The sequence below is a fragment of the Melopsittacus undulatus genome, chromosome 1 (assembly GCF_012275295.1).
Source record: "Melopsittacus undulatus isolate bMelUnd1 chromosome 1, bMelUnd1.mat.Z, whole genome shotgun sequence".
NCBI classification, from domain to species: domain Eukaryota; kingdom Metazoa; phylum Chordata; class Aves; order Psittaciformes; family Psittaculidae; genus Melopsittacus; species Melopsittacus undulatus.
The window spans coordinates 72,940,015-72,956,799 of record NC_047527.1 but is presented as its reverse complement, the minus strand read 5'-3'; the positions used below and the strand labels follow the sequence as shown (position 1 = coordinate 72,956,799).

The 16,785-nt window shown below is 36.7% G+C and overlaps 1 protein-coding gene across 1 annotated transcript in view; it reads left to right on the top strand.

The window, feature by feature from the left end:
• Nucleotides 1–16,785, top strand: part of SEMA5A (semaphorin 5A) — a 223,148-nt gene that overhangs the window by 172,960 nt on the left and 33,403 nt on the right. The window contains exon 15 of the mRNA XM_034062463.1: nt 11,279–11,504. Within this exon, the coding sequence (XP_033918354.1) occupies nt 11,279–11,504 (226 nt within the window). The remainder of the gene's footprint in view (nt 1–11,278; nt 11,505–16,785) is intronic.

Here is a 16,785-nt window from a genome sequence, read left to right as displayed (position 1 = left end):
TTGAGGTGTGGGCACACATTCACGTCTGTCAGCTCTGCTGTAACTTCTGCCCGGGGGGAAAGGCAGATATCTGCAGTGTGATAAAGTATTAAATCGTGCTTAAGTACGTTTTCAGTTCAGTTATATTACTGTTCTCTTCAGTGTGTCTGGGTCAAGGCCTGAAAAAGAGGTTTATAGCATAATTATATTTTTAACCTACCTGTTATACCCATTTTCCACAGGTGCTGTCCTCTCTTTTGACATCTAAATAGAGAAAAATTTTGCTTGAAAGGAATTTGGGGGATGGGTGTTGTGTTTGGTTTTCCTCTTTCACTCATTTACAGAAGTGTGGCCTTTAAGCTAGGAATGTTCGCATACAGATTAACTTACCATTTTTGATTTCTCTTCTAGTAAGTAGTTAGAGTTTCCTAATATTTTGGAGGTTTGGGGGAAGACAACAATTCATCTGGAACTGGAAATAGCTCCAGCAGCTGCATTTTGCCACCTCCATTAGGCTTGCAAATCCATACTCAGATTCCCTACACTGTGGTTTCATTTTCAGAAGTACAGAGCATACCCTTTCTGCTGTCAGAGGGTACAGATGATCAAAATCTTTAAATGTGTTGCATTTGTGTGGCTAAATCTATTTTCAGTGGATTTAAACGCTTGCATAGTTTATTAGATTTCAACAAGCAGTCCTGCTTTTCACTGCATCTCCTGGGTTTGGACTGCCAACTTTGAATTAAAGTTTATGGCTCCTCATCTATTCAGTTTGTACCATTTCCATCCCTTACACATTTGTCATTTAGCAGCTGCTGTAACATTTAGAGTATTATCTCAGGAGCAGTGACATTATAGGTTTTTTTCCCCAGTGATTTGTGTATCATTTAAATCATTCTTTGAAATTATTTAATTCAAACCATTCTTTGAATGAAAAATACAGTAAGAATATTAAAATAATATTTGGTGAGCAATACCAGACTTCAGCTCTTTCCAACATTAGCTTTCTCAAATTTTGCTTCAATTTTTGTATAAGACAGTTTATAGCTCTTCATAATTAACAGGGGGGAAAGAACCACTAACAACAAGACAAGCTGCAATTGAGTGCTTGTTGACTAAATGACTTCACAAGCAGTAAATAATTTCATACTCTTAGGTCTCTTTTGATACACTGCTTTTTAGTAGTCGTGGTTTTGCCCTCAGGTTTTGAGCTTAAAACGTGAAAGTTCAGCTGAGCCTAAAAGATTGTGTAGTTGTAGAAAATAAGATTAATGATGATCTACAGGCTGATAAAAGGATTAATTTTAATATAAGGTTGCACTGATGATATATTAAATGACTATGGATAAATGAATAAGTATCTGAAAATGTGCTCTATGGCTGGATATAAAGTAGTAATAACTGTTGTATTCTTTCTGCATTACTTGTTGGAGAGCTTTTCACACAGCTGATTTTCCAGGTCAAATTATTATGGAAGTAAATGTGTCCTCAGTATGTAAATTTCCAGAACTACTTTACTACTGTGCTTAATTTGATACTGCCTTGTGAAAGAAATGAGCCATTTTTCTCCATAGTAGTACCACCCTGGTCCTTATCTTCAGCCTTATCTTCAGCCCCATGATTACAGGCTGTGCAGCTTTTACTTTCTTCTCTTATTGTTTTGCAATTACACAGTTTTAGCACCCTGTGTAGTCAGTGATATGTGGTGGCAGACAAACCCAACTGAAACTCATTTGCAGATTTTTCCCATTCCTAGGATCAGTTAAAGGCTCATGGGTGAATCCAAGAATCAGGAATCTAAGGGTTAAATTCTTTCCAGGTCACAAAATAACCAAGTAAAACTAGTGTTGTCTGTCCCAGCTTTGTTTCCACTTTTGGTGTTTAAATATTTTTTGTGGAGGTTTTCTTTTGCACCAAAAATATAGTTTTTATTGTCTTTCTGGAAGCCTACATGAAGGAAAACCTATGCTGCAGTATACAAATGAAGGTAATTTATGTATGATGACAGATTTGCAGTCATTACAAAGCAGCAGTCTGTAAAACTGATGAGTTGACAGCCTTTTCATGCCTTCTTGACTATTGGATTATCTTCTAACATTCTTACTCTCAATTAATAAATACTCGAATAGCCATGATTTTCAGCAGTTTTAAAAAATGCATTTTAACTTAATAATAACTATTTCAGCAATTTAAAATACTTTTGACAGGAATTATAGGGTTTGTGTGAGAAAGTTTAACCATCTCAGTAAGAGTATGTGAAAGTAATTGCAACCAATTGAGTTATTACAGCAAAGTAAATCACCCCTTATCCCTCTGACTTAATCTGATTTCTTTTGTGCTTGCATTTGCATTTGTAATGAATAAAGCCACAAGTAGAGATCATTACCATGTCCCAGCTGAGTGGTAACTCACTAAGCTGCAGCAGCTCACTTGTTTCCAATCAGCTGATCATACCTCCCAAAATGGAATTTTAACAATCCCCCTTTTTCCCACATCTGAAGTACTGAGTGATCAGGTAAGCAAAATCACAGCTCACAGGATGCTACGTTTGTTTCCATGGTCTTTTCCAACAGCAACTAGTACATTCTTAATTGTAAAGGTAAAGCTGAATTTCCTATCTTTAGAATTAAATGTATAAATATAGATTTCAAAGCTGATACTTACACACTAAATTTAAATGATGAAAAGATTGATTCATGTACAAGTAGCACCTCATTTATCTTTAATGATATTTATATTTCATCATCCACTTGTCTGTTGTTTCTCAAATTTGGAGGTCATGCCTTTCTTACCACAAGTTGTGGCCTTCACTACATGGCAGTACAGCACCTCCTTAACTGAAATCACTTCTAAGTCAGTTTTGGTAAATCCATGCAGTCATTTATAGGTGAACAATCCCTTCAGCTTTACAGCCTTGATTATTTATGGACCTGTGTGGTCTGTTTCCATCAGCTCAGTAATATCTTGTACCTACATTGTGCAGGCTTTGCAGCAGTCTGAATGACAACACTCAAAAATAACTGAATCCTTAGTCCTTTGATAAGCACCTCTGGGCTTATCAAATTTTAGTGGGTTCAAGTGATGTCCCCAGCTTCATCCCCACCTCCTCACCCCCCCTGCTTCTGGTTCACTCATCACAGTGGAGCTGCTACTACAGGAGGCAGGTTTATGCTGTGCCAGATCATAATGCTGCATACAAAGCCACAGATAAGGGGGAGTTTGCAGCAAGAGTCTTGGAGCAAATGAGCCCTGAACACCTCTCTGCTAAACTGGAACTTACCTGCAGAACAGTAATTTTCAGAATGATGGGACGCACTCTTAGTAACGATAGTGCATAAACCAGTGCATTTAATCAGCTTCCTTTATTAGATGGTCCCCCTTTCCCTGTCTAGGGTTCTTTTAAGCCAATATAATCATTTTGAGGACCCGGACTATTATTTTTCAGTGTTTAGGAGTGGCAACTGAGTATCTTTGACTTCTAATTGGTGGCAAGTCCCTAACAATTACATTACTAATAAAACCGCTGAAGTGTGACACCTGAAATTAGTAGTGTACACAAATGTAGGTGTATCATTCCATGACTATGGTAAAAATCGGGAAAGTAAAATTTATTGCCTAAACGTACACCTAAGTTGTGGTAAACCTGCTTGCTATGTTCTTGCGTGTAGCTGAGTATGTGGTCCTTTGGAGCAAATTGCAGAGCTTGTCCATATTATGGGATTTTTCACTGACAATGGTTAGAGTAAAGGGGAAGGAAGAATGAGAGGAAGAATTTTCTGTTCAGGCCATTCATTTTTAGAGGCATTGCTTGTTTCCTAACTGTTAACAGTTCATTCAATAACTTTACTGCCCCGAGAGTGAAAGGAACAGGGTAATTTACAGAAGGCTTATGTCATTGTGGGCAAAATGTGAAAGGTATTGTTCATCAAAAAAAGATTTATGGTTAACTTAGTAAGAGAAGCCCAGACATCAAAGTAAATCCATATTTAAAAAGGAACCAGATGACCAGACAGAATATTAACTCCCCTTGTGAAACACATTCCTGAAAGTGAGGCCAGTGTCCAATTAAAAACAAATACCCAGTCTCCAGTTTCAGTCTATTCACAACGCTTAATTCTGAATTGGACATGCAGGCAAGTGCCAGCAGAGACATCTGTAACCGAAATCCAAATCCATTTCGCTGAAACACATTAGAAGTATACTTCATTCATAGTATGAAACCTGACAGTAAATTCCACTAGTCAGTTCTTTGACTGGTTTTGAGATGCTTTCCAATATTAAGCACTGACAAGGGGGGAGAGGATGTTGCCATTTTAGAGCTCGAGTTCCCATAATGGCTATAGCTTGGGACCCATTCCTGCCTTAGCACTCTGGGAAGGACAGCACCTTTGCAATCCTCTGGTCTTGACTTGCAACTCACTAAAAGGGGTTTAAAACCATCAGATTGCAGATCTGCTGCCTAGCGTAGCAGGAAACTAGCCTCCAAAGCATTATAGTTATGGTAGCACTGTTGTCCTGCTGCCTGAAAGCTTCAATGATGAACCAGGATCCCATTATACAAAGACTTGCAAAGAGGCAAAGGGGCTTCTCCTTCAGGGAGCTCGTAGTCTGACATGCAAGTGTGGAGGTTCAAGGAAGGGCGCTGTGTTTACAGGCTGCTCTGCACATAAGGTGTAGAAGTGGCTCCTCTAGTGGTAGCACTGGGATCACAATAGGGAGTCTTGGAAGACTGGTACAAATTCATCTGTCAGCAGGCAGACCTGCTGCTGTGCATTTACTGTGTGTTTATTACTTTTCATTTCTCAATGAGAAGTATGCAGAAATACACATAAGTTCTTGATGTATTCAGATATTCAAAAAAAAGCAAACCATTTACAGATCTTGACAAATTTGCTCTGTCTTGTATCACATAACACTTTCATTTGCTAGGTGCATTTGAGTAAGATGTTTAATTGTAACACAGGTCTATAAATGGATTACACTTGGAAGAATCCAAATTATCTACAATGCATCGTTCTATAGCTGTTCTGCTTGATGCGGTGAAGCTGAAGGTGTTCCTACTAACCCTGTGCCCTGTGCCAGTTATGCTACTCACAATTAAGTGATTTAATTTTTTGTAACAATTTCCTTCACAGAAGTTTGACTACTTTGACATAAAATCTAGTGTTTGATCGTGGAGTTACACAAATGGCTGGTAGAGAAAAAAATAAGAGGAAAGTGGTAGCTTGCCTCACATCAAACCTTGATGGTTTTATGAAGAGATGGTGAAAGTGGGAACTTTCCTTATCTGAATAAAATTATGTTGACTATAGGAAGGATTTGAGTTCTGGACTGTCCCAGTCTGGTGACTTGCCCAACAGGCCCCAGACTCCTCTGGGGAAAATGGTTCTAAATCCAGTCTTTATTTCCTTTAACATTCCCCTTTACATGAATTGAAGATTTTCCAGTTCTTTTGTTTAAACACACTCAAAATCGAAACAAAAGTTTGTGCTCAGTATTACAGCAAAAAAAGATACCTGTTTGCTGCAGAAGAAATCTGTTCCTTTTGCTAAGGCTAAAATTATTTTCCTCCCTCTATCCATCAAAATATTTTAAGAAACCCATTCTGAACACAACTTACCTATCCTTGCCTTACAGCACTACAGGATTACATTTGCACTCAATAGTCTCTGAAGTCCTGGTTCCACTAGGATCAGGAGAGCTACTTCCAGTGGTGTTAACTGAAGCTAAAATACTACCTATAATCTAGGATATAGGATATAGATGTGTCTTTGCATGACTCAGATACAATAAGGATTTTAGCAATGTTTTGGGGTTAGTTTAACTGTGAAATTTACAGTGTAAAAGATTTTGCTTAAGGACTTGGGTTTACTGGTGTTTGGGTGTTCTTTCAGGTTATACTCTTAAAATAGTATTGTAACACTGAAATGACAATAAAGTAAGGTGTATCTAATGGTATTTGGCTGAAGAATGTGGCTTTTTGAACTGTGAAAATGAGTAGAAACATGATCAGGGAATTACTGGTCTTTTGTTTGTTTTATTTTGAAAATACTTTTATAAATAGAAAATATTTTACATTTCTGTAATTAAAATAAATGAACCATTTATTTTTTCAAGTTCAATTAGGGATTTTACTGAATGTGTTTTTCAACCACTGCAAGATAAATGTTATCCATATTTTGATTCTTGGAGAGGGTTAGGGGATATTAGCCCTTCTGGAAACTTATGTTTTGATGTGTAAACAAGGCCCCCTTTAAATGGGAACTAGTTTTCTCTCAGTTTTATAACACTGTTACATGCATTTTGGCCTTTGTTTTGATTGCATGTGACAGCTATCCTTTCCTTTAACTACAAATTGCTGTGACAAACTCAAAGCATGGGAGATTGCTGAGAGACTCAGATTCTTACATCTTACGGTCCTGTTTTGTCCCAGGTGACATACTACAGCACTCAAGTTATGAGCTGGCAACATTCTTTTCTATCACTGTCTTATTATCTGAAAAAAAAAAAATATTGGGCCAGAAAAACTGAAGCTTATCATGTTGAACAAAAAGTGAAAAAATTAAAGTATTTTTTATTCAGTGGACCGTTTGGTGATTCCAAAAAAAAATATTTTAGAACTAATACGATATATTAAAATCATAAAAGATAGCTGTTGGGTTGAAAATACTTAAATGGACTCTTAATGTTGCTTTAGCTGTGAAGATAGTCTCTCACATTAACAAATGAGAAAGAAAAACACAGATGAGAACATAAGAAGTGCATTCAACATAGACATGCTATATATATCAAAGAAATAAGTTTGCTCAGAGAAATACCTCCATAATATAAATCATGATATATAAATGGGAATACTCTATCTAAATTCTGTTCTTTATAAAACTGTAGTTCAGGTGTAGGTAAGTTTTTAGACTAGTTTCCTAAGGAGGTATCAGCCTATCATGCTGTTTGGGTAATTAAAATCAAACTTCAACTAGGAGTGGATGTCTCAGAGATTCTCAAAATTTTTAGGAATTAGACTGAAATGGCAATGCAGAGGTAAAAAAAGAAAAAGTCTGTTACATTTTTTTTCCATGAGAAAACAGTAGAATTTAGTTCTACGTTATTTACCAGGTTGCTTCCAGTTTGAAATGTTTTGGAAATAACATTTTAGTTGTCCTTATCTAACATAATACAACCAAATAATTCTAAATCAATCTTGATAAAAAACATGATAGTAATATTCTTTTTTCATTATAGATAAATATTAGGATATTATTAGTAAAGACAGAAGGAAGGTGTCTGGTTAATAGCATAATCATTGGTTAGGGTTTTAATTTATAGTTCCTTTTCTTCAGTGCTATTCCCCATCCCACTGGGATGCAAATGGCTGTATGATATTTAGCTGCCTGCTGGGTTAAACTATGACACCCACTTAAGAAATTGTTCAAGCATACAACAAGGTGAGAAGTAGATAATCCAGGCAGAGAAGAGCAGTCCATATTCTCAGTCCCTGACAAATCCTTCCAATCAGACTATGTCTTCATGCTAGCAATACTAAATATATATACCCATGTGTGGTCTGAATTGCACCTTTTCCCTCCTATACTTCCAAATCTGAGACCATTCAGACCAGATCACTGTTCTATTTATACTGGACTTTTGTAGTGCCAGATCAAATCAATGCTTTCATCAAGCACAATGCAATTTTTGATTCCTCTATGGCAGACACAGTAGTTGGTAGAGCAGCACAGCACTCACTGTGAGAGAAGCCATCAGGCTCTGCCAGGTCATTATTAGTGCAGAGCTTCATAGGGTCACCTATTCCTCTGAATTTTCTCAAAGAGAGATTATTTATTGCTGTAAATATATGCTGGTAATCTGCATATACTTTTGTTTCCCTTGCCATTCTGAGCCTTTCATAAGTGTTACCAAATAGACAGACATGACAGCAGACAAACTTTCTTATAAGCTATGCACCAAGCAAGAAGAAAGGAAAAGCTAACAAATGGATTCTGCAGATGCTCTTAAGACATACCTTTCTTTTCTGGCTCATGTAACAATGTATGATAAGCTATGCATCAAGCAAGAAGAAAGGAAAAGCTAACAAATGCTTTCTGCAGATGTTCTTAAGGATCACCTTTCTTTTCTGGCTCATGTAACAATGTATGAGTATACGCTCTGTTAGGAGGGACTACAGATCCTGAAGCATGCTGATTACTGGTAGTCTATCTTTCTAGAAAGAAGTGAGCTGACATGTTCATTTCATATGTATTAGCAAAGCAGCATTCAATACATTGCCACTCAATTAACTTCTTCCTTTGTTGCTAATTTTAATTTGAAAGAGGGTTCACTGCATATCTCACACATTCTGCTGTATATGACCCTCACCTGTCTATGTCATATCCAGTATCCTCACATTTATAGCAGCTTTTATTTTTGATTGTAAAATATCATTACAGAAATCAACAGCAAATGAAGAACTGAAACTTTAGATCGCTATGAATGTTTTCTTTATATGCTACTAAAAAAAAGCTTGTGTTTCAAGATGTTTGAAAGTGATACAGCACTTCTCCTTGACTTTCATTGAATTTTTCCAAGACATTTGTCTTTGCAACAGAAAATACTTTGATTTGGAAAACTGAATTATATGGCAAATGTTAAATGGATTAAAAGCTGGCTCACTGACAAACTGAAAAATGTGGTGTTAATGCACAGTTATAAATGACTGGAATGTGTCTAGCAAGGTCTGCCTGGAATCAGTTCTTGGGTCAATAGCACTTAACGTTTCTATCAACAGTCTAGACAGTGATATAAACCATCTTCAATAAAGCTTGAAGATGACAGAGATTGTTGAGTTAGTAAATAATATGGTAGATAATTGCAAAAGCTAATAAAATATATTTTAATATTGCCAAACACCAGTCTTTTGTGTGGGATAGGAGACTATATGTAGTTGTAAAGCTGTAAGTTAAAGGATATATTATCAAAGATAATTAGGTCTACTTAAGCTCTTTGTAGAGTGTTGTGGAAGAAAACCGCACTAACACAATAATGTGTGTATTAAATCGCCTCTGAATGCTGTATTGATTAAACTGCTTCTAGATTGCCAAGTCAAATTTTGGTGTCCAGTCTTAAGGGAAATAAGGAAATGGGACATAAGGAAGACATAGGGATGCACAGGACCTGGAGATCAGGTTTTAAATCACATGTAGCTTTAAGAAGTTCAGCTTAGTTTACCATATGTACTGGTACTTGGGCATGAAAAATTTGTTTGTACGTATGGGACAAGGAACACTTTCAGTATCACTGATAAAAGCACAGCAAAATTCAGTGACCAGAAAATTAAATTAAAGGGGAAATGCAGCCTTGAATTATCTTGCAATTTGCTAGCTTTGAGGGTTAGTAAATAGTATAACAGCTGATGTGGGGAGGTGATAGACTCACCAGTGCTAGACATCTTTGTTTTAAAAAAAAAGAAGAAAGAGAGAGGCAAAGAAACAGTGCTCCTGCTAAAAGATGCACTGTGATCCAGCCTCTGGAGGGGACTGCATGTTGGGCATGAACACCCGCTTGGGAAAGCAAACAGGGTGGTTATGGCTGTTGGTGGGATCTCTTAATTTTATGATTTCCTTTTTACACCTCATGTGCTGCAAAGATAAGTTAAGGCTTATGAGTTCTGTCTTCAGTCTAAAATATACATTATTTAAACAGTTGCCTAGAGGGCAAATTACTTTCCCCTCTGTACACAAGACCTGATTGTTTGTTCTTTGCTGTCTTCTGATCCAAAAAAAAAGCATTCAGGGCTGAATGTCAGGTCCTGGACAGGTTGATCAAGTCCTCTTTGCTCTAAAGGGATCCCCTTTCATAGATGACCCTGGATATGACTCATGGCCACCACTGTGGGAAGAGACCTTGCATAGCCTGGAGAAGCAAGCAGTAGTCCAGCTGAAATATTTGAACTAAGAACTCTTTCTTGGCTGAAGTACCACAAAACTATGAAACCAGTCCTGAACATATCCATAGGTTATGCGGTGTCTTGCTTTGCTAGTGGGGCAAGGGTTTCTGTGGAAGAATCTTTTCTTCCAACTCTAATAGATGGAAAACATTACAAAAGCTTTCAGGCAGAGAATCACCTTTTAGATCTGAAATAGCACCACAGACTTTAAAACAAAATATAGAGGAATTACTCTCAGCCTAATTGGATGTATTAATAAGTTAGACTATCTAAGAGAAGTGGTAGTGAACTGGGGAAAGTATGAGATAAAAAGGTTATTATTACCATGGGAATGACAGGAGCAGGTAATCTATTGCTTTTTGCAAAATGGTGGTATCAGTTTGGGTAGGGGTTATAGAAGAAGGAGGTTGTACTATGAATGATAAAACTTACTTTTACTGTATCCATATTTTTAATATTTGCTGGAATTACAAACTTTAGTAGGCTCCTTTTCAGAAGGTACCCTCCACTGTGTATCATTCTAGAGATCAAAGGCAGAGAGATTATTTAAACATTGTACCTCTGAAGACTGAAGTCTTTTTGCCTTTAGTAGTTTGTCAGCATGAATTAATTCTCATATTTAGTGTTTGTTTCATTTCACCTGTGTAGTTTACAAAGCACTTGCATCAGATGAAGCGTATTGTGGTGTGGGAAATGAATGAAGCCATATATTGTGGGGCTTGGGAATATTGACCAATCTGCTTTTCTTATGTGTGATCTAGTCCTCTTGATGGCTGTCAGTCCATAGAGAATTTACTTCTGATTATAGGTTTTGCTGTGCTGGAGGTAACATGCACCTTGGGGAGCCAGGTTCTTTAATAGGAAACATTTTTTGTCCATTTTCCCCTTTAATGCATAAGCAGTATGCAAAATGAACAGTGCTTTGCTTATCCATATGCCACTGGGTTTTACCAAGGAATTATTTGCTAGTTTGTGTCTTGTACTTGCAGTTTATCAGAATTTCTCTTACTTAACAGCTTTAACATATTTAGCTGCACCTTATTTGGAGCTGTTAATTTATAAAAGATGCACTTTATCATGGTATATATAGCATTCAGCTTACTGTTTTTATGGATGTAATAGATTTAATTTGTACAGTTATTGCTTTCAGGAGTGTGATACTGTGCTTGCCTAGAAGCAGAAAAAGCCACTTTAGTTTGAGATTGGAATTAAAAGCTTATTGATGGTCACTTCTACTGGAAATGCTGGAAAAAATATCAAAAACTGTTTTATTCTATTGGTTATTTTTGTTTGTTATGAGGGTTTTGGGATTTTTTAAGTCATATTTAATGATAATATTAATGATGAACATTTTTCTGTCAGGAATATCAGCCTTGTAACACCAATGCCTGCCCAGAGTTAAAAAAGACAACTCCTTGGACGCCTTGGACCCCAGTCAATATTTCAGACAATGGTGGCCACTATGAACAACGCTTCCGATACACCTGCAAAGCGCGCTTGCCTGACCCAAATTTGCTAGAGGTGGGAAGGCAAAGGATTGAAATGCGTTATTGTTCCAGTGATGGCACCAGTGGATGCTCGACAGATGGTAAGAAAAGCTAAAGTGGCCGAATGATGCCTCCTGCTAGCAAGGTATCTGCAGTTCCATTTTCAGCACAGAGTGGAAGTTTTTGCTTGCTGATGTTTTGTGTAACAGAACTGATAACGAAAAATAGGTAATAGTGATTCACAACTGGGAATCTATATTTCTTCTGGACGTAGTTTCATCATTCACACTAATCAAGGGTCTTTTACACCAGTTGTGTTATTTGCCAGGTTACTTTACTATTATTTACAATAATCTGTGAGCCATTACATGGCAGCCCGGTTCTTGAAGGACTCTTTCACCTCCTTATACTCTCAGCTTTTTACTGGGGAAGAACTTGTGCAACATTAAGGTATTTGATAAATATTTAGCTAGAATATGTAGTATTGATGCTGAGAACTTTTCACTTAGTAATTCTGAAATAACAACTGTAAGATTCATGCAAGTGTTTAAATAAGGAGTTTATGAACTAGATAATTTCTGTTATAATAAGTTTATGTTGTGCCATTGGTAGTGATTTAAAGTTCTGTTTATTTCTGAGATGGAAAACTGAACTCCTTCAAAATCTTTTCACCTTTAGATGACTTTAAATTAGAATTATTTTTCTTCAGAATTTTGTTCTTTCCCTATCAGTAATACATAGTTTTGAAAAAAATGTATATATGTATATATAAAAAATACTAGAAGAATATCTGACACTCTTATTAATGCATTTCATTAATTATCCAAGTTTAATTATGTATCAGCATTTCTTTTTAAGTATTACATTTAATTATATAATCTCATGAAATACTGGTTTTAATTATTATATTTTAAAATTTATAAACCTGCTTTCACTTATGAAGCTTTTTGTATCTTCACAACACCCAGGTTAGCTGAAAAAAAAAGTGTAACTGAAGGCGTTTGGCTTATCTCAAGCCGCAAAGACAGAACGATTTCTGAGTCCTTGGCCTTTCTCATTCTCAGTATTTTTTCAGACTTACTTGTGTGAAAATCAGTGTTAAGCATTTCCTGTCTGTGCTGCCTGCGCTGGGCTTACATGGCAAGGTTTTGGTAGCGGGGGGGGGCTGCAGGGGTGCCTTCAGTGAGAAGATGCTAGAAGCTTCCCCCATGCCCTTCATAGTGATTGATGATCACCCTTTATTGGTTCACTTGACATCTGTGTCTTTTTGGATAGGGCAAGATGTTAGTAATTTTTTAATGAAATGCATAGTAAAGAACTGCATGAAATAATAATAAAACAAAACCTGTGATACTCCAGATGAGATTTAGTTTCATACTCTATGTCATTCCCATTGCAGGCAATCTACAGCCTCCAATGTTTTGTTTTTTTGGGTGTGAATAGCAAGGCAGATTTTGGCAAGGAGCAACCCCTGTAACAAGTGTTCCTGCTATTCTCCTGTTTTCATCCAAATTATGTTTCAAACTACTGTTTAGCAGAGATGTTACTCTGCTAGGATTACTTGTATAAGCTGTCTTTCTTGTCCTAAATAAGACTTTTGGATGGTTTTGCTGCTTTTATGCTGTCTTTCATCATTTTGACATTTATGATACCTTTTTAAAATTTCATGAGATTAAATTAAAAAGAGAACATTTTCACTACCCTATAGTACAGAATTCGGAGAGTTATCACAATTAGAATCTACAACTCTATCTACAGAAGAATCTAGATATATTCTTGTCTGACAGCTGAAATATCAGAACTTAACAATGGACTATATGAAACCGACTTAGAGAGCAGGTTAGTAGGACAAACCAGTGCAAGAGCCAGTTTCCCCTAAATCACATTGCTGCAAGAAAATTAAGCACGGAGACACCTTTTTCAGTTCTGAAGTCATAATCATAAGTCCTCTCCTGGAGCTGGATGCATAAACTGACTCTTTCTGACAGAATACAGTCAGAAGTAACATACCTACATTTTGTGAAATAAAGCATTGCGAGTGCGAGAGGCAAGGGAGTGGGTTCAGGTGCTTTCTTTGCCTGATTAGCTTGAAGATATTGCTTTCACTTCTGAACATGACATTCCTGAATTTCCTGGTATTTTAGGTGATTTGTTGCATCTTGCTGAAGCTGGTACTTTGCTTCATTCGGAAATAATCATTGGACCAATATATGGGAGTGACCCTATTGCACAGTAATTGGAATGTTCGTCTGGGAGAAGCATTTTTGCTGACTAACCCCAAACTATTGAATATTTAAATACTTTATACTGAATAGTCAACAGGGCAGAAACTATTATACATCTGTCCCTTCTTTCTAGTGAGCTCTCTCATAACTTTATCATTAATTTATCCTTAATTATTCTGAAATGAAAAGTAAAATTGGCATTCCTAGTGGCTGCATTAACCAATATGCTTATGTTTAAAAGAATTACTGTTACGTCTCCTTTGGCAACATTTTACTTTGAGCCTGTTTGCAGAGGCATTTTCTGATTATGGATGTCAGAATAGTATGGGGTGGAACATTTGCAGGGGGATTACTGTTTTGATTTGCTGATGTGATGAAACTTACTGATTTCCTCTAAACTACAGGATTCAGGAGCACTTCCCTGCTCCCAGGTTTGGATTTAGGTCAACATGCCACCCATCTGCTGCTCCTTGATTTCATGGGAAAGAAATACATGAACCGTGTAGCATAGCTGTAGCTTTTTGAACAGGAGGATTTCATGAGAATGAGAAACCATGAATTTTGGCAGGCACCTTCACAATTTCTGGCTAGATAGCAAGGAAGCATCATAACTTACTTCCGCCTGACCAGAGCCTGGATACTGTGAAACATTCTTTATCTCCATGTTGAACTGTAGCAATTTGCTGGCTTTTATAGGAAGATTAATTCTGGTACAGCGTGCTTGGAATACCTCATTACCAGAGATGTGTTCTGCAAAGATCAGTTCTCTGTTCTTTGCAGAGAAAGCCATTTGTTAGAAATGTTCTCATTGCCGATAATCTCCCACTGTTCAACTACAGTCATGCAATGTAAAACAGAATCATGTTTCACTGTCAGATGCTAGCAAAGCAAACTTTCTTTGCAGTCTGAGATTAGAGGTGGAACAACTTCTTGCCAGAAACCCACTAGACTCCTCCTGAGTGTGGTAAGATTTCTATCTCAATTAACCAAGCAGTAGTATTTGCACACTGTGTTTGTGCTTTTCTGTTTTAAAGTTTTGTTAAGAGGATTTCATTCTTTGCCTCTGGTTTTCATATAGAGCTCCGATAGGAAAGGCACAGCTATTTCAAGTCAACTGAGAGAGTGTACATTGTTGCACATCTTAATGTGAATGTCTGTACAGTCCAGATTAAAAGTCTTGAAATTATATCACCATATGCTTTAATGGGTGCTTATGAAACATTAAGTATCTACATTAAACATACTGACTCTGTAGGTTTGTTAGGTTTGAACATGAGAACGTAAGGCATAAATCAGTCAAGGACTCTAATTTATCAGATATTGCTACTTCTTTCTTAGCTACAGGCTAGACTAGAGAATTATTATAGATATATATGCTTTATTAGAGCCTCACTTTTAAGGTAAATTAATTGAACTCAGCTAGGAATGTTGCCGTCTTCAAGAAAAATCAAGCCAATTAAGGTATTATTACAGCCATTTGCAAAGGCAGGTTCTTTCTTCTGTACTAGTCAGGGCAGGTGACTTTCATGTTAATGTATCTCTGAACATGATTAATTTCTTGTGGAATTACAAGATTACTCAAATTCAATAAAGAAAAACCCTAAAAATTACTTAGAAATTATCAAATCATTTTGATTTGAAGCAGAATTTTGTAACTTAATGAGACAATTTTTTTCTGTTATATATGCTTGCTAGGTATACTGGGATAAGTAAGTAAGTCAGCAATGAAGCAGTGCTTATTTCTCTGTAATTTTATCCCTACTGAACAGAGCTTAGGCACTTAAAATGAGAGAATAGTCTTCCATTGAGTCATCATTTGATATCTTCTGTCTTCTCTGGTCTTAGAAGTTGATGGTTCTTTTGTCCACAAAATCCCTGCGATTGATTTTACTGCAGTTTTTGCAATACTTGTTGTTACTTGTGGAAATTTTTGCTTTAGGGAAGCACAGCTGCCTATTTTAAATTGTCCTGGGATTAAGTATTCAAATTCCCTTTTTCTAGCCTCTGTATGCAGCAGTTTATTAATTGAGTATGACTTCTAAACAACTGAAAATAAGCCTGTTGGTAAACTGCAAGCAAACCTCATACATTCTAGTCATTCACAGGGCTTTAAGTCAGTCATGGGCTTTCTGAGAATGATTTAGTTTAAAACATTTGACTGATGAACCTGTCATGAAGGCCACATATGTATTTGATTCACAGCTGTTTTGTCTGTCTTGGGAAAACTGTTCATTAGTTCACTGACTATGCTATGACAGATCATTCTTTTAGAATATTCACAACTATTTCTGTAGATAGACATTAAAAAGGAGAGCTTAGGTGGTGTGTAAACTAGACATTTGCTGTTACCAAGACAAGGGTGTTAGCCGTTGCAGGCTGTTTTAGCCAGGTATTTTCATCTTGGGGGCAAAAAGCTGAGAAATACAGGAGGCTTAATGTTGTTTTCTGTTGGGTGGCACACTCTGTTTTCTCTTCTTGGACACAGATGTGGAGTAATCAGGAAGTGACCTAAAATCACAAACAGAGGTGGCAAGAGCACCACAGATCAATGAGAAAAGTGGGAGTTTTCATACTTTCATGCAGCTTGATCTGAAAGATTACAATGCTTTTACATTTATAACTTATCCTGTCGAGTTTAGTGTAAACTGTGAGACAGATAGGACTTGGTTCTGTATAGCCATTTACTTTCTGAACTTTTTCTTGAAGAAATTCTAGAGGGTAATTTTTTCTTTTAGTTTTGTATTATCCATCTCTGACCCCCATCCCCACCACCACCTCAGGTAATGACCATATCAAACAAAATAAGGACTTCTTAGATGTAGGACTCAATGATTCTTATTCCCCATCTGTTTTCCATATCTTACAAGTTACTACACACTACATATCAGTTGGCCAAAACAAAGGAAAGGGCTAGTTGGATTTTCTGTTTGCAACAGTCTTTGTATGGACAGTTACAAGAGCTCTGCAGACATAAGATGATTAGACCACAAGTCTTCTTTTTTGTATGTATATGTATATGCATGGGTATATATGTACATGTGTTTATCTATTTATAATACATGCATATGTATAAGCATGTATTTGTGTGTATGTATATATGTGTATGATTTATTGGATTTTCGCCATGCTGGTATAATGCTAGGCAAATTCACCCTGC